General features: G+C 42.6%; 2 protein-coding genes across 4 annotated transcripts; one reads left to right on the top strand and one right to left on the bottom strand.

Moving 5' to 3' along the window:
• Positions 1 to 4859: 4859 nt before the first annotated feature.
• fbxo11a (F-box protein 11a) lies at positions 4860 to 13830 on the top strand. 3 transcript variants are annotated; one of them, XR_007484998.2, is made up of 22 exons: positions 4860 to 5213; positions 6913 to 7037; positions 7121 to 7202; positions 7462 to 7606; positions 7901 to 8030; positions 8615 to 8698; positions 8779 to 8911; positions 8995 to 9101; positions 9182 to 9293; positions 9386 to 9492; positions 9559 to 9696; positions 9794 to 10011; positions 10098 to 10278; positions 10394 to 10516; positions 10765 to 10850; positions 10956 to 11032; positions 11104 to 11247; positions 11639 to 11749; positions 11814 to 11921; positions 11996 to 12046; positions 12191 to 12289; positions 12453 to 13830. XR_007484998.2 is itself a non-coding variant. In XM_049735751.2 (22 exons), the coding sequence occupies exons 1-22, from the start codon at positions 5120 to 5122 to the stop codon at positions 12580 to 12582; spliced, it is 2640 nt and encodes an 879-aa protein (XP_049591708.1). In that variant the 5' UTR covers positions 4861 to 5119; the 3' UTR covers positions 12583 to 13830. The 3 variants fall into 3 exon arrangements, 2 of the variants coding, with proteins under 2 accessions (XP_049591708.1, XP_049591707.1); XM_049735751.2 differs by having other exon boundaries at positions 4861 to 5213; positions 7465 to 7606; positions 11996 to 12104; XM_049735750.2 differs by having other exon boundaries at positions 4861 to 5213; positions 11996 to 12104.
• msh6 (mutS homolog 6 (E. coli)) lies at positions 13757 to 19799 on the bottom strand. Its single transcript, XM_049735749.2, has 10 exons — positions 19434 to 19799; positions 18873 to 19078; positions 18606 to 18778; positions 15921 to 18480; positions 15173 to 15459; positions 14931 to 15048; positions 14767 to 14856; positions 14546 to 14700; positions 14176 to 14375; positions 13757 to 14111 (listed from the first exon to the last, which is right to left on the bottom strand). Exons 1-10 carry the CDS (start codon positions 19682 to 19684, stop codon positions 14030 to 14032), a joined length of 4122 nt encoding a protein of 1373 aa, XP_049591706.1. The 5' UTR covers positions 19685 to 19799; the 3' UTR covers positions 13757 to 14029.
• Positions 19800 to 27397: the final 7598 nt, after the last annotated feature.

The raw sequence follows: 27397 nt of genomic DNA, 5'->3' as shown, positions 1-27397 counted from the left end.
AGCACCCATGTGCTAACAGTGTAACAGGAGCAGCTGTGAACGCCACAGATGCAACCACAACTGTTTGTCGCAAACATACAGTTAACCCTTTACAGGGCACTTTTGGGTTCAATCCGAGATATGTATTGTATAATACAAAACATACCATATCATAAATTTTGAATCCTTGCGTAAGCTTTTATAGAGCACTGATTGAAATGATTAACCTCAGAGGAACTAGATTTGGTAATTGAAGGGCTAGCAGGGCAGCAGAGTGCCTGCCCTTGACTGCCACCCGACACACATTTTGCCAGACCCCAACTTGGCCACCCGCACGTGGTGGTTCCAAGTCATTCCGTTGAGGTAGGTTGGGCATCGCCTTCCTGCCTCCCAGTCTGCTCCCTCCGAAGGTGTTCTGGATATATTCAACCAGGAAAAATAATGACACTTCACAGCTCCGATGAACGATGGAATGACAGCTGAAATAAGTAAGTAAGAAAGTTTGTCTGAACAAAGAAATGTTATTACGTAATAAAGCAAAATAAAAATAAACCCTATAGCCTTATAGTTATAATTATGGTGCCTTGTTTGAAAAATGGCTACAAGTACCACTCTACCACTTTTGTCCCTGCTCAACGCATAAAAAGCAAGAGTGACCCAATGCCTGAGGGCAAGTGCCCATCCAGCATGAGACCGTAGCGAGCCTGACTGCATGCGTGGCTGTAAGAGGGCGCACGGCTGTAGACTGGAGAAAGTGGTGCAGTGCCTCCGTGCCTGGCTGAGCGCGGGGTAATGAAGCATGGCAGAAAAGAGAGGAAAGGAGTGTGTCTGCAGGGTAGGCATGGCTCTCGTGTTCCTATGCAACCAAGGCGGAGCGCTAGGTGATGCAGGCTCACCTCTATGCTGTCTCCGTGCTCTCGCCTTTCCCATTCTGTCCTCCCAAAATATGAATCCTGTCATGCAACATATCACATCTAATGAGTTTTCATGGGAAATGACATATTATCATTTGGAATTGGTACGTAGTTTCTAATCATATTAAATGAACAGCTCAATAATTACCGCTACTGAAGTATTCATATTTAACATTTAGCTTCATGAGCCTCTTGCTCTTTCTTTTTGTGTGAGACATTTGGCTGCAATCAAAGGTCCACTCAGGACAGATTTGCTCCTCAGTCTGACATGTTGACTTGATTGACAGACTCAACATGGCAGAATGTAATTCCTCACCTCACCTCGGAGTATGGCCCATATTTTGGCGTGCTTTTAATTTGCATACGGGTGAATACGTTTATCAAGCTTTGCGGGCTTTTAAAACAAGGTCAGTGACTCAAGTGGAGGATTAAAAATAACAGCACTGGCTGGCTAAAAAACAACTCTCCTAACATCAGCATCAATATATACGTGGGAAAATGTATGATGTTAGGTTAGGGAATCCTACAGAGTGAATGAAACTAGCTCAATAGACAACCTATTGTGATGCCATACGTTTCCTGTGGGCAACAAGTATGGATCTATTCTTAGCGGCTGGCTCGGGCTTCAGCACGCGCTGCTCCCATTCCTCCTATGTTGGATGGGATGAGGTGCGATTCATCCTTTCCAGGTCTCACTGTGTTGTTGTCGCCCGTGTCCAGCTGTAAAGACGATGGGGCCCAATGACCATCTGTCCCCAACCAGCAAACTCAGAGCTCAGGGCAAAAAGGGGGCAGGAAGGAGATGAGTTTAGATGGAGGAGGGGGATGGAGGGATGGGAGGAATCAGCTTTGTGTTACCATAAAGCTGTCTCTCCTCTCTCCTAGCAACGGCCTCCCATTTCCTCGGTTTTAGGCGGTATGGTCCTCTTGGTCGGTGTGCACGGCCCCCTCACTCACTCTCTCCTTGTCCTATTTATGGTAATGAGCCATCTGCCCTCTCTGTAACAGCCGCCCAAATAGAGGAGGGGACGGAGGGTGGGGTCTGTGACGGACACTCACTCGTCTGAGACAAAGACGCTTATGCTGTTGTGTCTGCCTCTGCCCCAGCGGATGCCTTCAGATATTGACGGGGTTAAATGATGATCAATCGAATATGTGGACAAAGCATAATAAGCGGTTATTTCAATTGAAGAACTCAATCAAATTATTTCCGTGCACATCTGACAGAGATACGGCGACCACACCGCCATCATCAGTATACATGAAATTGCGCATCACAAAGGATGTTTGTAATGTCAGCCCAATAATGACCCCTCCCCAATCTTTCACACACAGTTTGAACTACTGAACCGAATAATACGCGACCCAATCGTTATCCTCTGCTGCTGTATGCTGTGACTTGGTGACATGATAGCGTTGGTCAAATCAGCCAATACAGAGCATTCAATAGACCTCTGTTGCCACTGGATACTAGATTGGTTACCAAGCCAACACATGGGCTGCACCGTCATAACTCAAATGGATTAGTCAAGAAGATGTCCTTTTGCAAGAAGACTGGTGATGTTTACATGGCTAAATAAAGATGATGTCTTGGTCCTCCTGGTCATAGTAACAATGAGTCCTAACATTTTATTTCATTTTCATTCATGCTTCATTAGGTCTCAGCTGATTACTATCTATTATACAAAAAATGCTTTCAGAGTAAAGAGTATTAGGAACAGAGTGGGGTTTTGTACATACAGTTCCAGCATAAAAAAATATCCTCAGCTAACTCTTGATTAGGGCCTTTGCAAGGTCAGTCGCAAAGCCACAAAGCTACAGACAAACACATTGATGGTCAGTGACCCAAAAGCCGTTACGCTGGTGGAGGCAATTGTAGCTAGCAAACAAATGCGGAACGGTAGAGAGGCCCTAAGGTGACATGAAAGAAAACTAAGTAAACAAGTGGAAAAATAAGATTGAAAAACAAATCATCCATCCATCCATCCATCTTCTTCCGCTTATCCGGGGTCGGGTCGCGGGGGCAACAGCTTCAGGAGGGACTCCCAGACTTCCCTCTCCCCAGCCACTTCATCCAGCTCATCCCGGGGGATCCCAAGGCGTTCCCAGGCCAGCTGAGAGACATAGTCTCTCCAGCGCGTCCTGGGTCGTCCCCGGGGTCTCCTACCGGTGGGACATGCCCGGAACACCTCCCCAGGGAGGCGTCCAGGAGGCATCCTGATAAGATGCCCGAGCCACCTCATCTGGCTCCTCTCAACGTGGAGGAGTAGCGACTCTACTCCGAGTCTCTCCCGGATGACCGAGCTTCTCACCCTATCTCTAAGGGAGAGCCCGGACATCCTGCGGAGAAAACTCATTTCGGCCGCTTGTATCCGAGATCTCGTTCTTTCGGTCACGACCCATAGCTCGTGACCATAGGTGAGGGTAGGAGCGTAAATCGACCGGTAAATTGAGAGCTTTGCCTTTTGGCTCAGCTCTCTCTTCACCACAACGGACCGGTACAGGGTCCGCATTACTGCCGACGCTGCACCGATCCGCCTGTCGATCTCACGCTCCATCCTCCCCTCACTCGTGAACAAGACTCCAAGATACTTGAACTCCTCCACTTGGGGCAGGATCTCATCCCCGATCCGGAGAGGGCATTCCACCCTTTTCCGATTGAGGACCATGGACTCGGATTTGGAGGTGCTGACCCAAACAAATCAGTGAGATTTTGCAAGCTTTTTTTGATGTTGTTCCATACAAAGGAGAAGTATGAGGTGGACAACTGCATTTGATTGGTTGCAAAAAAGATGCCATGTTAAGGCCACTTATGATTAATTTTGCAGCACAAGTCTGCAATTGTTTGAGAATGTAGCTCAAACAGGAAAAAATACATTCAGACCAGTCTAGAAAATGTCACAGAGTAAATTGCTACAATGTTGAAGATTAAAATTAATCTGTCATAAAGAATCCTTTATTGTGTAAATAGTCACTGAATCCGCATAAACATTTTAAGAGTTGTACTAATACTCTCATTATACAATGCAAATGCAAAACTTTTGTCTTTTCTATATTTGCTGAGTGAGGTTCAAGCATTTCCAGCCAATGGATGACAAATACTGTACATTTCATTTCACCCAACAGCTGATGAGAAGTGCGAGGAGACATCTAGTGGGCAACCAGTGCACCTTAAATGAGCTAGAAGGAATTAGAGCCAGGGGTGATTGTCGGTATTAATACAGTTTCCTTGCTTATATTGCATTACATTAACTTGAGTGCATTATGAATAATAAAAAAAAAGGCATTACAATGTTTAGATGAATACATCGATCTATCACTGTTTTCATGTTTTAAGAGGATATGACAGGTTAGAGAAGGTACTCAATTGCCACACTATCTAATAGAGTTGATTTATTTCTAACTATATATGACATTTAAAAAAAATCTGTGTCCCACGAGGAAGCAAAAATGAGAGTCGAAGTGGAAAGCTGAAAATAAAGTAAATATCAAGTTACCAAACTGATATTATTATAATATATTATTGCAAAAAAAAGCAGACTTCACCTTTAAGTGCATAAAGGTTAAAATATTGATTATCTAATATATATATAAAAAAATCAATAATGTGTTGTTTGTGAAAATTGTACTGACAGATTGACAAAACTATATTTACACACTAAATGTATTGGTGCAAGACCAGGCATAACATTTGATACACCGCACAGAAGCAGAATTAAAAAGGCGTTACTTATGTAACCAAATAATAATTTTTAATTAATAACATTTTTTTTCTTGCAAAAGGCTTAGTACTTGATTCAACTTTTGCATTGGGATATCTTTAAATTGTGAAGGTTACAATCACCGTTGAGCAAGGTATCTTACATCCAAAAGGTTGCCTCTTAAATCTTTGGCTTCGTCTTGGATATAAGTGGTACAATCGTAATTGAATGTTTGGGCTGGATGTGAGAGGACCATGTGACGGGGAGAGGTTGTCCCATGTGATGCGACTGATTCTTGGCGGACGGTGATCGTCTGTTATGGCTCCTCCTGCCACAGTGTTTAGGCCGAAACGTAACGCCAGCGCAAGGGACTGGGAATAACCCGACCACCGTGCAATTTTCCGGAGCCCACCGCGGAAGATGACAAACCTCGCAATGCTCCTGGAAAAGGCCTAAACGATGCACTCGACGTTGCCTCTTCTGCTGTGAAGGCTTCGAGATTTCTTCCGATTAACAACACCCCAAATGAACTCCGTCAGAGCAAGTAACGTTAGCAGAAGACCAAGGCGAGTGTCGAGGCCGCGCCCGGTGCAGCCGGAGAGGAACCACCAGGAAAGAGGTAACCTCGATATTGGTCTGGGTAGGCGTTAGCGTTGCTCTGTCACTCGTTTAATAATCAGTTTTAAGTATATTTGTTTAATTAATGGAGTGTGTTCGTCACTATTGTTTCAGATCTGCAGAATGTTGCTTGTTGTTGAAACGACAGGCACCACAAAGCAGGCGTGTACCTCGGCTTGTATTGTCAAGAAACACCGAGGCTTTAGTGTTCCGAGCTGCCATTCAGGCCGCGCTTTGTTTTGCTGTATTTTTTTACACTGCGTGGGCATTTATTTGCCATTATTTGCATTACCGATGTTGAAAAAGTGTGCTGTCCCACCGACTAACGTTTGCGGTGACGGTAAAATGACGAGCTTGATGCCGGGGTTGCTTGTTTCACGAGTGGCAAACGTAGGAAATGGTACACAAAGTGCTTGTCGTAGCATACCCAATGAACCCCGGTCGTACCAGATGCTATTATTAGCATGTTTGGCTAACTAGTTGAACCCAGGTGTTTCATACCACACTTTATTTTTTTATTTTATTTTTTGCCAATGAAGGAATACAATTTGGGGATTTTATGTTTTCACGACGATGCTTTAACTTGTATTTACAGTAACGTAAATTCACTGCCATGTAGTGGATGAAGTACGTGCTGGGAATGTTAAACGTAAACATTAGCTGGCTGTACCCTCAAGTCTTGTTATTGCTGAAATACGTTTGCTAGAGAAAAGAGGCCACTTTCGGCAGGGGTATAGTAATAAGGTGCAAGTGGATATCGTATAACGTCATCTCTCAACTTGGCTGGTGTCAAGATGTGATCTCATAAAATATACGGAAGAATAATTCTTGCTCACTAGTCACTGTTACAAGATGTTTGTAGGTTGTTCTTTTGCAATTTGTAGCTGCGTTAATTGACCCCGATTGGGGTGTTTTGGTGGCTACTAGACCACTAGCCCTGAGCGTCATCTTTGCAACCAGGGCAACAAACAGACAAGGCTTTGCATCTCCCTTCAGGAGTTCCTAACAACCCATCATTTCTTTGCATCTAGTTCTGGGTGAATGTTCTATTTAGGCTTGGTTGAATCCCCTTCTTAATGGGATCTGTATTGGTTTCTGGAGCCTACAGAGTAGGTAATTCAATCTTTTTTTCCCCTCCACCCTGGGTTTTATTTTTTTGTGCTGTTAAAGACAAATGTCAGAGTACTTTGATTGATCTAATGATTGATTGATTACTTTCATTGATCTAATGCTTACTTTTACTTATCTCAAATATGTGTATAAATGTTGTGATACCTGTACTTCATATCTGTCTTAACGAGGGGTGTTCCTATTCAGGTTTCTATGCTGCTGATTCCGATTGGCATTGGCCAATACTGATTCTGACACAGATTGCATGTATTATTATTAACTACACACTCTCGAAACACACAAAAACTCCATACGGCATATTTATTATTTTGCGGTGTGCCAGTGCATTGTTAAGGAAAGCGGGAGGAGACACTATACTGCACAACGGCTGCTTTCTAAAAGCACGAGCTGCAGGTTATCTCTTTTTGCGATCGTCTATGAAAGGTTATTGATTGACATCTTCTGATCATCAACTTTTCCATGGAAATTGGTCGATTACTGGCCGATCATTCAGAGTCAATATTATCAATAACATCTTACATAATGCGTCTATTGTTCACTACTTTAAGCTCTATCTCTACCATTTGCAGATGAGGACGTTCCTGCAGATATGGTTGCAGAAGAATCTGGTCCAGGAGCTCAGAATAGTCCATACCAACTTCGAAGAAAGTCTCTGCCCAAGAGAACAGTGTGTCCGACAAAGTCAAACATGGAGGTACAAATGACAAAAGGAGTGCTCATGCCTCATAAACAAACTTTAGTCAACTAATTGTCCCTTTTGATTTGTTCTTCTCGTAGGGTGCTTCCACTTCAACCACAGAAAACTTTGGTCACCGACCAAAGCGACCCAGAGTTTCAGGCAAATGTCAAGATATACCATGTAACTATGCACACATTTTTGAGTGGACTGTAGTTTTTTTTTAATTGACATTTTGAGTCAGGCTAAAATACACTTTAGGCAACCGATTATCAACAAGCCTACGTTAGTTTTTCTACATTAACCTGATCACACGTAAAATAACAAAACAACAAACAATGTGACTTCTTGTAATCAAGTACTACATATACTCTTTTCCCCAAACAGGTTTTCCTGACAATTTTATTTATTTATTTTTATTTTTTTTTATCTTTCCTTTCAGCAGCTCCTGCTGAACAGTATTTGCAGGAGAAGCTTCCAGACGAGGTGGTGCTAAAGATCTTCTCATATCTATTGGAGCAGGACTTGTGCCGCTCGGCATGCGTGTGCAAGCGCTTCAGCGAGCTGGCAAACGACCCCATCCTCTGGTGAGTCTCTGGTGGAGCCTGACATCATTTCAAGCACTTCTTGCTAAAATTAGTTTTGTAACATTGAGTGTCTTAATCTGCTGACACGGTTATATTTTAATGACATTCGCAGACTTTTTTCTGCAATGTTACGTTTGTCACACTAAGGCTTGTCACGATACCAAGGTCATGACTTTAACGTACAGATGTACAAATTGCATGATTTTGTCATATTTTGGGCAGTGAGGTTTTGTGGTACTATTTTAGTAACTGGATGCTGTGCCACGCTAATAACAGATTTCTTTCTTATTGCAGGAAAAGACTGTACATGGAGGTTTTTGAGTACACGCGACCCATGATGCACCCAGAGGCAGGGAAGTTCTACCAAATAAACCCAGAAGAATATGAGCAGCCAAATCCCTGGAAGGAAAGTTTTCAGCAGCTGGTATGTTGACAGTTTATCAACTTTCTGAATCTTGTTCTCGTCTTTTCTGCGTTTATTAGCAATATTTTAATTTCAGCATTGTGGAACAATTTCATGGTTACATTAAATGGAACCACACAATGTTAAAAAAAAATCACTTGTAATATTTTTGACTGACACTGTTAAATGTGCCACTGCATTCAAATGCCTTTCAGTGTAATCTAGTGCATTTATACTGACACACTTGGTGTAAGAAAAAAAAAAAAAAAAAACAACAACAAAAAAATTACAGATGCCTTTTTTTTACTAATATCCTGAAACGTTTTGTCTTTTTGTCATGTGTACTGTGTTTTGTTGGCTAATGTCATGCGAAAGGACAACTTGACAGATCGCAACTGTGACCTTCCATTTGCAGGGTGGGAGAGGCACTCCGTGTTCAATTTCTGTTCCTTTGGGCTACATTAACCTTCAAGGTTTCCTTGAACAAAAACATGTCTGAAATATTTTCTTGATAGCTTCACCTTCACTCGTCTCCATCTCAATACCGTCATAGCTCGACAATGTCTTTTGTCAAAACGGCTAAATGTGTGATAATTTTTTTGCAGTATAAAGGCGCTCACGTCAAGCCAGGTTATGCGGAACACTTCTACAGCAATCCTGCGAGGTACAAAGGGAGAGATAACATGTTTGTAAGTGGTGAAGTCCAATGTTTCTGGTTCCTTTTCAGTATCCAGAAATTCATCTGACTCCTTTGTCTCCCCCCCAAAAGTACTATGACACCATAGAGGATGCCCTTGGAGGGGGCCAGGAGCCCCACTTTGACGGCCTCATATTTGTTCACACTGGTATTTACACAGATGAATGGATCTACATTGAGTCACCCATCACAATGATTGGTGCTGGTATGCGTGCCTTACGTTTTCCATTTTGTTTCTTTTTCATGAGTCTGCTGCACTCTGGTTTGACCTTTCTCCTTTGTTTGTAGCTCCTGGAAAAGTGGCAGAGAAAGTCATCATTGAGAATACCAGAGACTCCACGTTTGTGTTCATGGAGGGTTCAGAAGACGCCTACGTCGGATACATGACCATAAGGGTGAGTTGACATGTCTATTTTTGTTGTGTGCCCTGAGCGCAAAGGCAAGGTGATAATCAGAATTTTGGTGTCCACTGTAGTTTAATCCTGACGACAAATCCGCCCAGCATCATAATGCACACCATTGCTTGGAGATTACTGTCAACTGTAGCCCAATTATTGACCACTGCATCATACGCAGCACTTGCACAGGTAATTAAGCCTGCTGCTACTTCTTGCTCTGCTTCAAGTGTGTGTCTGTACTTTAAACATTTATTGACACCAGTGTTTTGTTTTTTCTTTAGTGGGGTCGGCAGTGTGTGTTAGTGGCCAGGGTGCTTGTCCCACAATTAAGCATTGCAATATCAGTGACTGTGAAAATGTTGGACTTTACATCACCGACCATGCGCAGGTACTATGCCCCTTCATTCACGCAAGTCTGAATGAACTTCTAAAAATGTTTTAATGGTTTTTCCAGGGAATATATGAGGACAATGAGATTTCAAACAACGCTCTGGCTGGTATCTGGGTAAAGAACCACGGCAACCCAATCATTAGAAGGAATCACATTCACCATGGCAGAGATGTTGGCGTTTTTACGTTTGACCACGGCATGGTAAATTTCACATTTTCAAACACCAAATCCCTGTAAGCGGCATTCTCGGTCATTGCAGCACAAGGCCGTCGAGGTAAATGTTTTGCTCTGTTTCCAGGGTTATTTTGAGAGTTGCAACATCCATAGGAACCGCATCGCAGGATTTGAGGTGAAGGCGTACGCCAACCCGACAGTGGTGCGCTGTGAGATCCATCACGGCCAGACAGGGGGTATCTATGTGCATGAAAAGGGTCGTGGACAGTTTATCGAAAATAAGATCTATGCAAATAACTTTGCCGGCGTGTGGATCACCTCTAACAGTGACCCTACAATACGGTCAGTATGGCCGCCTCAGAAAATGCTTCCATAGGTATGTATCTTCTAGTGTAGTCTACATTGAATTGTGCTGTGTTTTAATACAGGGGGAATGCTATATTTAATGGCAACCAAGGCGGAGTGTATATTTTTGGTGATGGCCGAGGTCTCATAGAAGGAAACGACATTTATGGGAACGCCTTGGCTGGGATACAGATCAGGACAAATAGCTGCCCTATTGTCAGACACAACAAGATCCATGACGGTCAACACGGTGGCATTTATGTGGTAAGAGATTTCGACTAAACCCATCGAGTCTGAATGTTTCTTATCTTTTAGATGTGTATGCAGTATTTATTGAGGCACATGCCTTTTTTTTTCTTTTCTTTTTTTTTTAACACAGCATGAGAAGGGACAGGGTGTCATCGAGGAGAATGAGGTGTACAGCAACACGCTGGCTGGAGTGTGGGTCACAACGGGCAGCACGCCGGTACTGCGGAGGAACAGGATACACAGCGGAAAGCAGGTCATTTATTTTCTGACCACATTCGTGTTGTTTGGATGTTGTGATACATGGGTCTGAAATTCATTTCAAATTCTTAATCTTAAAAATTGTCTTAAATTTGATTTGGTGAAACGTGCAGAATCGAGATGATGCCTTGCTATATAATGATCACTGAAAGATAAATATAATCAGCATATTTTTTATTTAAATAGGCATTTAATGGTCTCTTCATTATATTGAGATTCATCACAGTGTTTTCTCTCTGTCAGGTCGGGGTCTACTTTTATGACAACGGCCATGGTGTGTTGGAAGACAATGACATTTACAATCACATGTATTCTGGAGTTCAAATAAGGTTTGTACGAAGACAAATGCTTCACATTACTTTGGTCCGTGCAGAGCTGAAATGTGTTCTGAAAGTGAACTTGTGTCCCTATTTTCCCCTCCCTGTCATCACTAGAACTGGCAGTAACCCTAAAATCAGGCGGAACAAAATATGGGGAGGTCAGAATGGCGGTATTTTGGTTTACAACTCAGGTGAGAAGTAGACTTAATCTCTCTTCATTTATTATTTATTTGTATTGATTTTGAACCGGTTTGTTTTGCAGGCCTGGGCTTTATCGAGGACAATGAGATCTTTGACAATGCTATGGCAGGAGTATGGATTAAGACAGACAGCAACCCCACCCTGCGAAGGAACAAGATCCATGATGGCAGAGATGGCGGAATCTGCATATTTAATGGAGGAAGAGGTAACGATGTTGGCATGAATCACTGGAGTTGGGATATGAATCACTGGAGTTGACCCATTCGCAAATTATTAGATTTCTCTGTGTTGTATTTTCTCCACTATTCATTGAAGCGCTCATCGTAATTGGTGTTAAGGAAGTATTGTCGATACAGTGATACATTCAAATATTTTTGTGTCTTGAGACAGTTTGTTTAGCAGTTTGTTGCAGCTAACCTGTTTTTTTTAGTTGGCTGCTAATCCTGCCCTAATCCTAAATTGTGGTTAAATATGTATATTCTATTATTGCATTTATTGGAATGTAATTTCTGCTTGCAAAGATTGTGTGAGTAACAGTAGCTTTCCAAAGTATTTGATTAAAGTATGTAAATTGACATTTGTCTTTCTTCCGTCAGGTTTGCTTGAGGAAAATGACATCTTCAGAAATGCCCAAGCAGGCGTCCTCATCAGTACCAACAGTCACCCCGTCTTGAGGAAAAATAGAATATTTGACGGCTTTGCCGCAGGTAGGTTGATGTGTAATCCAGGAATGAGTGTCGTTACAGTGTTGAAATAGTTTGTTTTCGCCAGGTATCGAGATCACCAATCATGCCACAGCGACTTTAGAGGGCAATCAGATCTTCAACAATCGCTTCGGAGGGCTTTTTCTAGCATCTGGTGTCAACGTTACGATGAAAGGTGCTAACTTGGACTGACGAACCTTCACGACCAACTGTTGTGAAATAACAATTGTCATCTTTATTCTCCTGCAGATAACAAAATAATGAACAATCAAGATGCCATTGAAAAGGCTGTGAGCAGAGGTCAGTGCCTGTACAAGATTTCAAGTTACACCAGCTATCCAATGCACGATTTTTACAGGTAACTTCATGTTAGAGAACCTGATAACCATGTCAACTCGCTGTCTTTGTTTTGACTTTTCACGGCTACCATTTGGCTCGCCACAGGTGCCACACCTGTAACACAACAGATCGCAACGCCATCTGTGTGAATTGCATCAAGAAGTGCCACCAGGGACACGATGTGGAATTCATCAGACACGATCGGTGAGTGTGCACAGCACTATTCATGAATCACTAGATGAGTTATTTCTCCTTAGTGTGGTCATCCAACACAGCTGTAAACCTAGCATCTTTTACGAGTGAATAGCTAAACAATGCTGCAATTCTGTCATTGTGATTCACCCTTTTCCCATCTCGTCACTCGTAGGTTCTTCTGTGACTGTGGTGCAGGGACGCTATCAAACCCTTGCACGTTAGCCGGAGAGCCGACGCACGACACAGACACCCTCTACGACTCTGCGCCTCCTATAGAGTCCAATACGCTGCAGCACAACTGAGCCCCAGACCACAAGCCCAGTCGCGCTTCAGCAGTAATGGATGCTCGGGACCGCAGTGGAGGAAAAGGAAAGCCCAATTTAAATATAGACTCTTACAGAGCATTTACAATGGGAAAAAAAGACTTGGACATAAGATGCCTAGCTTTTCTGTTTATTTTATAAAAACAACAAAAAAGTGAAATGATTTGAAAAACATGTAGAGGGGTTTGTGGGTACGTCATGTTTCTCAAATGAGTGTCAATGACAACTGGGGTAGGGGATCGTCAACTTGGAGGGGAAAAAAAAAAAGCAGTCATGTAGATACATGTTGCAAAAAGACATTACGTTCTGGTGGAGTAAATGGCCCTAAAGGTCACAATGCTTCCATCGCTGGATCACCGAGCTCCTCATACGTTACATATGAGAATTTATGAACTAGCACTTCTGCCGCCCACAACATCCAACTCAAATGTTTGATTTTAATGCTTTTAGTGTAGTTTTGTATTTTCATGCAAAAATATTACTGTACTTGAATGTCTTTATTTTATTACGTGTTTTTTGTTGTCGTTGGTTATTATACCCCAGAGTTGCTGTAATTATACTCATGTCGCAGTATCTAACTTCTTTCTGTGAAAGAGATCCGAGAAATGAGAGGGAAACACTAAGCAGTTTCTCCTGCAACACTGGCACATTTGCAACACAAAGACTGAATTGTACTTTCACAAGACTTGTATTACTTCAATGTATTCACCCCCCCTCCCATCTAATGAACTGTTAAGGGGTATCTGTGTATTTGTAGGACTCTTAATTAGATAAAACTGAAACGACACGTCTGCTTTCTTCTTTTGACGCACTCATGGCTGTCTGACAACTGTCTATGCCACCCTGTAGTTTAATAGCTTCATTGTTTCTACTTAATTGGGTCTCATGTCTTGTGAAATCCTTTTCAGTCCCCCCCCCCCCCCCCCCCCCCGCCCACTTTTGTCAATGTTGCAGGAAAAGCCAATAGGCTCTTTACTCCATTAAAGCTGAGACCAGTATCTACATACAGCACTATATAATTTCATTATCCCTCCCCCAATTCATGTGTACTGGTGATTGTGGGTTCTAATTCAGACTGAAATGTATGCATGTATCATAACATCTAGACTTAATATATTGTGAAGTATTCAATAACCGTTATGTAGGCGCTAGCTTGAATTAAAAGGGTTTAATTTCCTAGGTGAACATTGTCTTTTTTAAAAAAAAATAAACTTTATTAGATCATGACCGTAGTGTTTTTTTCTCCTCCAGAACAAAACGTGGAATGTAATTGGTATATTTTGACAAGAGTGAGCACCATGTCTGAAAGTAAGCCACAGTGTCACTAAAGTAACAAGACTGCAAATGCACAAAAGGAGGACAGAGTGTGGGGTTGCCAAACTAAAGAAAAGTGAGACAGAACTGGCCCAAAATATAAGTTTACAAATTACATGGATTGAATCTTCTGAACAAGTGTGACAAAGTGGGTCTTATCCTGTGTGGGGTCTTCAGCAAACTGGCAGAGCTTCCTGTTAAGAATAGAGAGACATCACAATGAGCTGGAGAACAACAACAATCACTCTGGGAACATACCTGAAAAGTCTAAGACTGATGATCCTCTCCTCAAACTCTCTGGCCTTTTTGTGCCCTGACTGAATGACAGTTTCTGGTAGGCTGGCAAGTCGAGCAGCGTTGAAGCCATAGCTCTTGGGACACGGCCCAGAAATGAACTTGTAGAGGAACGTGATGGTCTCTTGGCTTGGATCCTCGCATTCGTTTTCCACCATGCACGCCTAAATAAGATGCATTGCAGAGTATATATGGGCAAATCACAATTATATACTAAAATTTACATTATGCCACATGATTCAATTGGGGAGCAAGCAGAAAACAATAGTGATAAACTACAATGTGTGTACAAATCCAATCGAGGACCCTCAGTGGTGAACAAGTGAACACACACCATGTGGCCAAGGCGCACCGCCGGGTTGTTGGCATAGTCCTCCACTAGGGAGTGGTAATGTGTAGAGAAGAGGGTGCGACAGCAGATCTTTTCAGCAAGTTCCTTCACAACTGCGCAGGCGATAGCCGTGCCGTCATACGTGGCCGTGCCCCTTCCTGCCCACAGTACGACCGACCGGTTAGACAATTGCATGTAAAAGCTCATGGCGAGTGAACATGTACCTAATTCATCCAGAAGCACAAGGGAGTGTTTAGTGGCATGGTGCAGAATACACGCAGTCTCGCTCAACTCAACGAAAAAGGTGCTCTCTCCTACAGTGGACAAGAGGATTAATAGAAACGCAGATCACAGAAGTGTATATCTCCTCCACTCTTTGCTCATTCACCAGCCATGATGCGATCGGAAGCGCCGAGCCTAGTGAAGACTCGATCGACTGGCGTGAAGCGCAGACTCTCGGCAGGTATGAAGCAGCCCAGCTGAGCGAGCACGATCACAAGTCCACACTGCAGGAGACATGTATTAATAATATGGTACAAACAAAAACAGTGTGACATCTCGGGATTAAAATTTTGCTTTGGGGAAAAACTTAATTAAATGACTGCCAGTGTACAGCCATAAGTGACCCACCTGTCTCATGAGAGTGGACTTTCCGCCCATATTGGGTCCTGTGACGAGGACACATGGGGCATGATTATTTTGATCATCGCCATCCTCGCTGCCTCCGGGGCAGCCGATACAGATGTCATTTGGGATGAAGTCGTCGCCAAAAAATGTCTTGGTAACACACGGGTGACGGGAACCGGTGAGTTCGAGGAAGGGTGTGATTTGCTCATCGCCATCTGGGAGAACAACTTGTGGCCTAGCCATTGGTCCATCTCCGCCCTGGCTGTAGCGTAATAAGGCCAACAGAACATCTGAAAACAAATGAATATATTAGTTTAGCTAAAAATAAAAACCCGGTTTATCATTGTAGTCAAACCTCAGCTTGTCACATGACCAAATACAGAAAACAGGAGAGCCATAATTGATAATGACCTGAGTCTTGAGCAAGTCATAACATTTTCAGTTCACAGCAAGCGGTAAAATGGCCGCCCACTAAAATGAATAAAAACAGGTGGACCTTTGCTCTCTAATTCATATTCCACCAACGCCATATTAATCAGAATTCCATGTTTACACCAGTGGGGATGCATCGAGCATATTATTCTCAAGAATTGTTTTGATTTCACTTCTCGTATAAGCAAAGACGGCTTGTAAAATCTGATCTATTCACAACTAGAGTTGCTCATAAACTAAGGCTTGACTGCACTTTTAAACTGGGGGGGAATTGTGTTAGAACGCCGCTGAGGAAATTTATTCATTAAAAAGTTTATACCAAGCACTGCCATGCACTCCACTGCAGTCTTCCAGTTGCTGTAGTTCTTGTCAAAGTTGTAGAAGAGCCTCCTCATGCAGTCTTTCAGGGCAGCATCTCGCTTCTCCTCAAATCCTTGCAACTCGTAAAACAGCTGCTCAGTCTCCGTGGTCACGTACCGCTTCCAGCCTTTCTTTGTCGACTTCACCTGGTACTCTTCTGGAATATTCCTTTCAGAGACGCTGTCGGGCACCTCCATCTGAAAGCGATTTCTCCCGGTGCCCCAGTACGCCATCTTTTTGCAACCGATTCGCTTTTTCTGTCGGTCCAGATAATCCTGTAGTTTTTGATCGCAACTCTTGATGCCGAGCAGAGCCTGGTCATATTCGGGGTCGAAGCCCTCCTTCGGGGTAATGACACCCGTGTTCCGTGCTTTTTGGTGGTCAAAGGCCGTCTCCCAGCGCTTGAGTTCGGCGGAGAGGTCAGGAAAGAGCCCGCCGCTGTCATTTTGAAGACTTACCACTTGACAGAGTAACTTGGACTGAAAGTCACCAGCAACCGATGCAAAGACATTGACGATTTCTTGCATGGTTTGGAAACCTTCAAGCGCTGAAAGAAAGTCTGCTATTTTTCTCTTGCTGTAGGTGACCTCCTCGTAGAGAACCGCTCTGCTGTCCGGGTGGTTCTGATCCTTCAGCGGTGTGCCAATGCTGTGAACTTTACTCAGGAGGCGCTCCAAATCGGGGAGCTTCTTCAGCAGCTCCGAAACTTCGGACACTTGCCCTTGACAAGCCATGAGGTCCTCTAGTGCATCTAGTCTGTCCTCGATGGATGTTGGGTTACATAGAGGAGCGCAGAGCCACTGCTTGAGCAGCCGCTTTCCAAAAGCACTGGTGCAGGTGTCGAGGCGCTCAAGCAGCGTTCCCTCTGTACCTCCGGAGCCATTTTGAAATATCTCCAGGTTTGCCAGAGTCACTCCGTCCAGGACCATGCGCTGACGAGTCCGAGCAAAGAAACTTTTCTCTCCGGCAGCTTTCTCCATTTCAACATCGACAGGGATGTATTCTTCAAAGTTGGCCATGGAGAGCAACTCCTGGTCTACGAGACACTTCTTCAAGTAGAAGATGCACGCACCCAACGATGAGAGCGCCAGTTCGTAACCCTCCTTGGGGGTAAGACCGAGCGAATCGCTGTCAGAGGTCATTTTCTTAAGAACAGCAGGTAGAAAATTTGTGCCCTGGTCCTTTCCTGCACTCTCTCTGAAGTAGTCTTCCTCTGACAACTTTTTCAGAGTCGTCTGAGCATCCCAGAACTGTGAGCTTGCATTCAGTCCCTCCTGCAGCGCTGACGACAGAGAAGCCTTGAGTATCTTGCGCGTTTCAACCGATGGGTTCCCCTTTTCGAAAAGCACTTCGGCTGGGGCAAAGTGCGCTATCAGGGTGCGCAGACGTGAACAGTGGCGGTCGTCTGGAAACTGACCAATATGGAAGAGGCCAACAGAGGTGTCTACAAAGCAGACTCCATAAGTGCGGCTACACCAACCCTTCCCTTCATATTCGGGTTTCTCCTTTAAACTTAGCAGGAACTTGCTCTGACTCTCAGAAGGGGTGCCGTCCAACACGCTGTACGTCTGGGTACCTCGCGTTATGATCCGGCACACTTCTCTCTTCACAACGCGGTCAAACTTGGTGGGTTTGATCAAAGTCTTACATCGCGCTTCCATCATCTCTGGGGTCTCAGTCTGCTCCACACGTGCCACTTTGTAGCCCTTCTGGACCAGTACGTCTGAGAAGCGTGCAAAGCCGATTTCTGGAAAGCCAGAGTGAGCCCAGGTCCCTTTCATAAACGTCAATCCGAGCTCATTGACTCCGATCACAGCATCCATGTGGTAGAGTTCGTAGAACTTGCCAACCTTATAGAAAATAACAGTGTCAAACATCTGGGCTTTGATGAGCCACCACTGACGCATACCGGGAGTGTTCCGGTTGGTGAAGTCTTCTGGCACGTACAGGGTGGTAGGATCATAACCTTCGTCAGTCACTTTCCGCCTCTGACCATCTTTCCTCTTATGATCCTGCAACCACTCCAGCTTCTCGTGGTCCCACATTGTGGATCCATCTGTGCCTGATCCGCTGGCCTGGCTTTCAAAGATGTCAGGGGCAGAAAAGGCAGATAAACGAGACTTTGTGTCGCCAGATGTAGATGCCCGAGGTCGTTTCGATGCACTGGAAGGGATACTGGTTATCTTTGGCTTTGTCGTCGCGGGCTTCTCCACGGGACGTTTACGTTTTACAGGCTTAACTGGGCTTTCCGCTTCAGACTCTTGTGTGCTCCCTGCTTCTTCAACTTCACTGCTTACCGTGGCTTCTTCCTCATCATCCTCACTGCTGCTAGCGGCTTGCTCTGGTTTGAATTCATCCTCAGAATCCTCACTTTCTGAAGCCACGATTATACGGCGGCGCTTGGCTTTATTTCCATTAGACCGGGTTGGATGCAGGCTGACATTTGATGACTTTAATTCCTCATTTTTCGCTTGATCCTCATCACTGCCCTCGCTGTCAGTCATTGTGGTTTGATCAAGCTGTTGGGATTTAAAAAAAAAAGAACAACATGCACATGATTAAATGGAAAGACAAGGGATGATGTTACATTACTGTTGGTCCATTTACATCAAATTAGTCAAAATATTTAATGAAATGGTGTCACCTCCATTTCTTCTTCTTCTTCTTCCTCATCTGATGGATCTGTGCAGAGAGGCATCTTTAATCGTTTTTCTGGGCTATCAAACAAGACTTTGTCTGCAAGCTCCATCGCATGGCGGATATCAGGCTTCCCACTAAAAAACATTCCTCCGGATTTAGCATCACTACTGTCGGAACCTGCAACACAAATGAGAAGACATCTCACATCAATTACAGTTGCTTGAGGCCCAAGATTCATTAAGTGTTAATAGAAATTTGAATAATGGCTAACCATGGTACTCTCTGACGTATTTGGTGCTGACCCATCCCCGTGTGGGCGGTTCATCAAAAAAGTGGACATGTATGCGCTGGGCCCGACCACGGCCTCGCATCTGCTGGCCGCTCAGAGGTTGAGGTACTACCATGCATGGCCACCATGGGTGCCCCTCCAACTTTGCCCACACAAGGGACCCTGCATTGAATGAACATGTGGTGCTCCTGAAAACCAAAAACGACATTACAAAAATGATTCAAGAATTCATGTCATTCAATAAATCAATTACCATGACTTGGGGGCATGCTCATAAGAACATACCAGACAAGGCATTGAGTCAACGTTGTGGTTACTACTTTTATTCTAAAATTATTTTGCATCTATTTAACGAAAGAATGAAATAGTCTTTGCATTTGTTTCATCTACGTGCATTTGTTTCTGATCGACTACCCAAATGTCAAGAAACAATATATTTACTTCACATGCATTCATACAATGTATAAGTAAAATAATGGGGAATGCATGTTTCATTTACTAAAAGCACACAAACTATCGTTGAATTAAGCAAGATTAACTCACGCGTCTTTTGCTGTTGACGCTTTATCTCCGAACAGTTGGCTAAATCCTCCTTTCGCATTCTTAACGACACTCTTTGATTTGGTTTTGGTGGTCTTGCTCGAGAGTAGTTTAGCTTCTTCTTTTGGAGAAGAGTTGGACTTGTCGATGGAGGACGGCAAGTCGGCCTCTGTCGGGTGAGCACTGGGCTTCGGCTTGGACACCGGCGGAGGAGACTTGGAGAAGAAATTTAAAAGTGAGCTTTGCTTCGCCATGACAGATCCTGGCCTGTGACAACTCTTAGCTATTGTTTAGCTATTGAGCTACGGCCGCACCATGAGCCTCCTGTGTTCGCGGGAAACTCACATGCGTCAGGAGGAAGGCGCGACTACAACCATGGTCATCCAATGACAACCGAGTACCGGAGAGCCGGAAATCACGTGACACAAACGTCACCGAGACCTCCCAATGGAAGAGCGCCTGGCATCAACCAGTGGTGATAAATGCGAATTGCAAGTATGGCGTCTGTCATGTGACGCCTGAAAAGAAACATTCATAAAATAAATCAGCTGTTTTTCCACCCAGAAATATCAATACCTCGACGCAAGCATAACCAGCAAATGAAGGTAATTACACAATGGTTCTAGTACATCACTCTTATCTGTTCTTGCATGCAAAATAATAAATCAAAATAAAATAGAGACCTACAGTAGGCTGCAGTACGGTATTTGTGTTTTTTCTGTGATAATAATCGCCTTCCAGAAGAGGGCAGTATAATAATAATACTATAAAAGACAAACTTTGTTGTGAAAAAAATCTCAGTTGCAACAAGAGCTGTTATGCTTTTTCCTTTGCATACTTAACCGCAAAGGAGAGGTCAACCAATTAATAACTTGGGCATTTCTAACCAGAGCATTGAAGCATAGGTGTAGTTTGTTTCCAGGACTAGTTTGTTGTCCACTTGAGTAATGTAATGGTACAGCGCTTGACCTTTGGTGCAACCTGGGCAAATCGTCTGTGAGGTTGCCAGGGTCAAGGGTGACTGCAAATTGTCTGCAGCCTCCTATTCCTCTGACACAGCCACCAGGTGAGCATTCCCAACAAAATACCCAGACAGACATCTAAATTGTGGCAAGGGCTATGTATGGGTGACATCTAATTAAGAAAGGATTATGGAACCTTATGTAGAGGTTGTTTCTTGACGCTGCGTTTGGTAAAATTCACTAAGTCTTATTATCTCACTGCTTTCATGGTAGGGGTAAACATAAATTGACTGCCATGTGTCACACAAAACAAAGACTTCTAATTAATTTTATGCAGCTATGAAGACTGAAGCTCACAGATAATACAGCTGTTCATATACGCCATATAAAAAATAACAACAAAGTATGTCTCACAGCCTTTGTAGCTGTATTTTACTACCAACACAAAATAAGCGGCCGAAATGAGTTATCTCCGCAGGATGTCCGGGCTCTCCCTTAGCGATAGGGTGAGAAGCTCGGTCATCTGGAAGAGACTCGGAGTAGAGACGCTATTCCTCCACGTTGAGAGGAGCCCGATGAGGTGGCTCGGGCATCTCATCAGGATGCCTCCTGGACGCCTCCCTGGGGAGGTGTTCTGGGCATGTCCCACCGGTAAGAGACCCCGGGGACGACCAAGGACGCGCTGGAGAGACTATGTGTCTCAGCTGGTCTGGGAACGCCTTGGGATCCCCCGGGATGAGCTGGATGAAGTGGCTGGGGAGAGGGAAGTCTGGGAGTCCCTCCTAAAGCTGTTGCCCCCGCGACCCGACCCCGGATAAGCGGAAGAAGATGGATGGATGGACAAAATAAAGTGGTTGCCGAGTTTTTATCAAGGGGACTTTCCCCCGTGTATTTGTGTTTTGTTGGATTTGGATAGCTGATAAGAATCAGATGATAAGAATTTTAACCAGTAAAATAGTACTCATTCTTAATCTTAATAAAATGCTCATGGTATTTGGTATTAGCTGAGCCCCAGACCACAAACTTAAATGACAATACTCGTCTCAAAGGGCAATTATATTATGTATATAGTAATCCTGTGGTCCCCTAAAAATTATGCTTGAGCAAATTGGCAAATTAATGAATAGGTAAATGAAGGTCAACTTGTTATTATTCACTGTTAATTCATGTGCTATTTCTACTTGCCCTCTTCATTACAGTCTGGGACAAAAATAGCTGTAGGCTCCAGTGCACTCAAGCTGCATTAAGTGTATTTACACTCAGAGCACGTATATATTATTTTTTGAGCTACACCTCAGTGTGAAATGATTTAAATAAACTGGCCAAGTGGAGAAAGGAAAACTCCTGGCTGATCTTAAATGTGACCAGTTAAATTGCACCGAGAATGTATGTACACAAACGAAAAAACTGTTAAAGTACATCACAATTTAGATTTCCAAAGCGTAATTGAAATTCCTAGCATCTCTCATTGACATAATGGAAAGTTGTGTAAACACTGGCTCACTTGTGATGTATTGCAGCTTGTGAACAACTTAGTGCCCTTATCTGTCATGTTAATGAGAACAACATTGTCGTGAAGAACACCACATTATCCGGCAAATTTCCACATAGTGGAGCTTCAAAAAATGATATGCATAAATAGACTTTCTTACTGAATATTTTGCAATGATCTTGGGGGCACCAGGAGGTGGAATTTCTTCTAGTACTGTTTTTGTGGATCACCATCTGTGCAGTGTAAAAGCAATAAAGCTGCTGAGAGAGCACAGGTTTGCGTGGAATGAATATATGTGGCTAAACCTTCAACCCAAATCCTTAACCTTAACCCTTTGTCATACTCTGGTAGTATGATCCCAGAGGCATTTTGTAAAATTCCAATCATGGTTCAAAGGATGAGAAAAAATATAACTGATTTGCTAACAAACCAGTCAATTGTAACTCTAGGTTTGACGTGCTTTCATTTAGAATTGTATGTCTTCATTAAACTCGAATAAAATCTAAAAAATCGAATAAAATCTAATTGACGTATGGCATTCTTGCAACCAACCGTTTTCCATCGGAAATGGACATAAACACAATCAATCACATCAATCCAGCACCAAAGTGGGGACAGTTACAAATGGCAGCACTACGGTCTTGTCAGCAGATTAGACACCATCAGAAAAACTGCTCCTTTGTGAAGATACACATTAAGATTAAGGGGTGTAGTGAAATAACCGTGGCTATATATACTATCCACTCCGCAGTGCTGAATAGGCAATTTTCTCCCATGTGAAAATGTATTTTGCTGCAGTGTTAGGAAGAAAAAATGCTTGCCACTCCCACAAACAAAGCAGGGACATGTGACCATATTGCACCAATGTCTTGAAGATCTTCCACAACCATCTACCAGCGTCATGCTTTTAATACACACATTAAAGTTTTTAGTTTGTTTGGTATAGATAACAACAAACTAATTGAAATGTAGTGTATTTCTCCATTTCATGTGAGTGAGAGTGGGTGTCCAAAGCTGAAAGCTTTTCCTCTCCAGCCTGATCAGTATTCATCCAACTTTATCTGATTCAAACCGCTCCGAGGTTTTATTGCATTTGAAGCTGGCTGCCTTTGAAGAATTTATGCAACAATAAACACCTCATGATGCCGATCAGAGGAAGAGATCATAATGTATTTCATTTGCTGAATTGGTGAGTTTCCCTTATCTATTAACTCCTCTCTCCTCCCTATCTATCCCCACGGTAATTTATCCCCACGGTAATTGAAAGAGCAGATGTCAGAAGGTAATTGGCTCATTACTCTCTGGCTGCTCAGTCCGTTTACATGTAAATGTCTTGTTTCCACATGACTTCTTATTTTCACTTTGGCTTACCTACTGTATGAACTCTCACCAGGTACCAAGATTTTCATGTCATTGGTTTTAAGAGTTTGCCCTTTTTACTTTTTTGTATAAGTTTTAAGCTCACTACATTTCTCTTCTAGCAAAAACTCATTAGACCCTTTGACATTGAGGCTTCTTCACGGAGATATTGAAAATCTGCTGAGTTGACTTTGCCCTCGCTCCAATCATGTTCAATATTAACACAAAAAAAGGTGAAAAACAAGAAAGCCCAAAATGCTGGCTTTTACACAGAGGCTATATTGCCATCATTCCTCTTCTGCTATAGCTCTTAAAATCCATCAGAAAGCAAAATAAACTGCCGAGTCGACTTTCTCTCCACCGTCACGTCGGTGTTATTTAAGACTGGCTTTAAAAAAAGTGAAAGGTGGTAAAATGGTGGCTTATACAGGAGTATGAAAGGGGCTCCACTGACACACCCTGCCTCTGCTGTGAAGTAGGAAAATTGACATCACCGTTGGTACAAATCCAACAGAAGAGATTATTGTGTGAAAGTGCTACACCCTCCTACTCCTGACATTAAAATAAACCAGGTAGTGCAAAAGGGGCTTTTATAATGAGACCCTTCGGCCATTTTAAATGTTGTAATGCTGGGAGTGTTCGACTTGACGAGCTTTTACGAAGAGAAGATCATTCTTAACAGCTTGCATTCTAAACACTTGTGACAATCTTAAAATAAAGATGTACGGTATTCCAGACTACCACGACTGACATTCTGGTACGAGCAAACAAACTCCTCCGTATCCAGAAAGCAATGTTGTAGTAAAGCTAAACCAACAGTGGCAATACAGCAACGCAGCGGGAAGAGAAATGCTGGAGCCCAAAGGAAACATTTCCGCCTGCTTTGGGATAAAATAATCACGGAGAGTACTTTACCCTCAGCTCAGAGATGGAAAAAAAAGTCGATTTAAGTTGATATATTTTATTCCTCAGCTCATCTCTTCATTAGAGATGAGCTGAATGATTTTTTTTTTTTTTTTTGGTAGTGCAGAATTTTTTTTTTATGAATAATCAGGTTCTGGAAAATGATATTACTGGAAAACGTCAGCGAGCATCAATTTGTTTCTTTGAAAATATCCACTGTCACGTTGTGGGACACTTCATCTGCAGACTCCTTTTAACATCCCCAGCATTATGATAATATATGCTCATCCACATTATTGGCCGATTCGACTAATTTTCTTAACGAATGCAACTACAAAGTCATTTATGACTAAAATTATAACTGGCCCATTACAGAAGAATCGACCCAACACTCTTTCCCCATTAAACGTTTTGTTCTTATTGTAAATTAAACATTTATAACATAAGATGTGTCTGTTGTGCAGCAATTTAGACACATTGCATCACACTGTGGTTAGACAAGTAATATCTTAGCCAATTTTTGAGTCAAATGGAGTTTACATTTGCTTTATCCTGGTAATGATGCAAAGAAATGTCGTGTCAAAAGTCTGTTATATTCATGAAAAATATCACACCATTTTCATGTTTTAATCTTATCTTCAAGATCAGATCTCAAACTGATCATCACAAGATAGTAAAAAAATATAAGATAGCAAAGATAAATTTAATAAAACAAATGACCGGAAAAAATTAGGTGGCGACATAATACTTATGTAGTAGCTGGGACAATTAAAAGCCAAACCTGGATTAAAATAAAAAAAACAAATTTTGTTCAGTTTGTGATGTGCAACAACCAATTACCGAGTGGCGTTACAGATTATTATTTGTGACTTAACTGTGTTGCAAACTGACTCAATGTTTACTCTTGGGAAAAAAAAAAAAGTTGATCTGACATTATCACATTTCCAATTGATAAGCTTAATGACAGATCTTGTTAATTAAATAGAGGGGAAGAAAAAGCAGGAAGAGTTTATTCATTAATGAACTTTATGCCGCAATAAGTCATTTTTGAGTAATTAGTCACTAAACATGCCAGGCATGATAACATCACAGAAATATATGATGCAAATAGTGTGGCCAGGAAAGCAAATATGTTTAGATAGTAAAGCTTCAGCTAAAGTAAAAACTTCGGAGTCATTAAACCAAAATATGATGAATGTGTGCCTTACAAAATGGTCTGTTCATATAAAATAATGATTCGAGTGCGGGCTCATTACACATAGTTTCCTTTTAAGACTTTGGACATCATACGTACTTTTACATCTAAAGATTCCCAATCAAGTGGAAAAAAAAAGAAACGGTGCTTAATGAAACCCAATAGCATAGGTCTTACGTTTAATTACATAAATATAAAATTACAATCATTGGTATAAATGTGCAACTCGCAAACATAATTTCATTTGCATACATGAAGGGGCTGAGTTGTAAATTTCAATGTCAATAGAACCAAAAGGAATCAGCAAATTAATGAATCACACACATTTAACAGAAAGAGTTAGCGGATGATTTCATTGGCTCCGTGCCATCAGAGATGTTGTCTCTGATAATCATGTGCCAGGTCAAAAAGCTAAAGGTGAGTTCAGTCACACATCACAAGCGACCAAGCAAGCAATACATCATTCTGATACTGAGATGTTTCCCTGCCTGCTGCTTTCAGTGTACTCCAATGAATCCTGAAACAAATACATTATCAAAAATACGATTTTTATTGAAGGAATCAAAATATAGAGCACGCTCAATAAGAATACTCAACTGGTAAAGTGCTGATTCCTTATTTCTTTGTCATGTCTTGAGTCGGATACCTGAACAATTTGTGGTGAGATGAATTAAGCAGTGTTGCAATGCAAGCTTGTATTTTTCACTTTTTAGCATGCGTAGCGGGACTCGTGCATCATTTAAAATGATTTTTGGGCAAGAAGATGACGGGAAACGTTGCATTTTAGCAGCATCTCACAAATTTGCTTTATGAGCAGTGAGCATGAAAACTAACGTCTTCTCCTACAGATAGAGGACAACAAGGGCGCTTAAATCCATTGTAATTAACGAAGATACATTTTGCACATTAGTAGGATGAATACCTGTTTTTTGTGTGTGTGTCAATACATAGACTAAGTTAGGTAGGCTAAGTCATACATCCTGAGCTGAAAAGTCACTATTACATGAGGTTTATTGAATCAAATGACCTGTGGGAGGCTCGATTGCAGGAAGCATGCCATTGTTTCACATTACTGTACCTAAAATGTTTCTTCCAGTCATTTCGGCACCCATGTGTCCTACTGAAGGTTAATGACCAACTGAAATCAAAACCTCTGCGGATAGCTTGTAATCCTGATACCGATGGCCCTGCAGACTTGGGCCTCATATGAGAGAAACAAGGTTGCCCTATAGAATCTAATAGGGACTTATTCGGTAGAACAGACATACATCATATGCCACTGCTTGAGGATTGTTTGGAAATCATTTGGTACCATGTGTTTATTTGCTTTCTTTGAGCATGATGGACACATGAAAGTTAATTAGGTTCTGAAATATGCTTACGTTCAATCAACAGTAGACCCCAGTGAGGCAGATGAGCCTGAAGGGAGAGCTAAGACAAGAACGCAAAGAGCTATGGTGCTGTGTGTGTAAATGAATGTAGTCATACATGTGACCAGGGATTTTGAGCACGAATGTACCAGGAAAAACCGAGCCTGTGGCTGTTGATTTGCAGGGGACATGAATCTGGATCTGACAGAAATCTTTTACTGCACTATTGCTCTGGCTGCCACTGCCCCCCCCACCCCTTCTCTGTAAACCTCCTCTGTGTCTGTATGCGGACATCAAACATTAATCGCACAGCTTTAAATCACAGATGCCTTGGAAAAGACACTCGCCGGCAATAAGGACATTGATCGTGTAGTGTGACAAGGTAGCACAATATACTTTCCGAACATCCTGAGCCATTAATCCTCGCCAGTACGTTTACACCAAAATCAGCAGGAAAATCAGGCTCTGCAGGCTTTTGGGTCATCTTAGTTTTAGAGCGAGAGCGAGCAAGAGTGAGATACGAATCCGAAATGATACCTCCTTTGATGAATGCAGCAAATCGGCAGAAAACGAGAAATCAATGCGACTGAGAGAATCCTTCAGGGTTTTGTTACCCACTTTAGACTGGCCCAGCTTCTTTCAATCTGCAATTTGCCTGCAGTATAAACCCACTTACCTCCTCATAA

Source organism: Syngnathus scovelli, chromosome 12 (assembly GCF_024217435.2).
Source record: "Syngnathus scovelli strain Florida chromosome 12, RoL_Ssco_1.2, whole genome shotgun sequence".
Taxonomy (NCBI): domain Eukaryota; kingdom Metazoa; phylum Chordata; class Actinopteri; order Syngnathiformes; family Syngnathidae; genus Syngnathus; species Syngnathus scovelli.
Note: the sequence above shows the minus strand (reverse complement) of the source record. Positions and strands in the feature narration are given on the sequence as shown.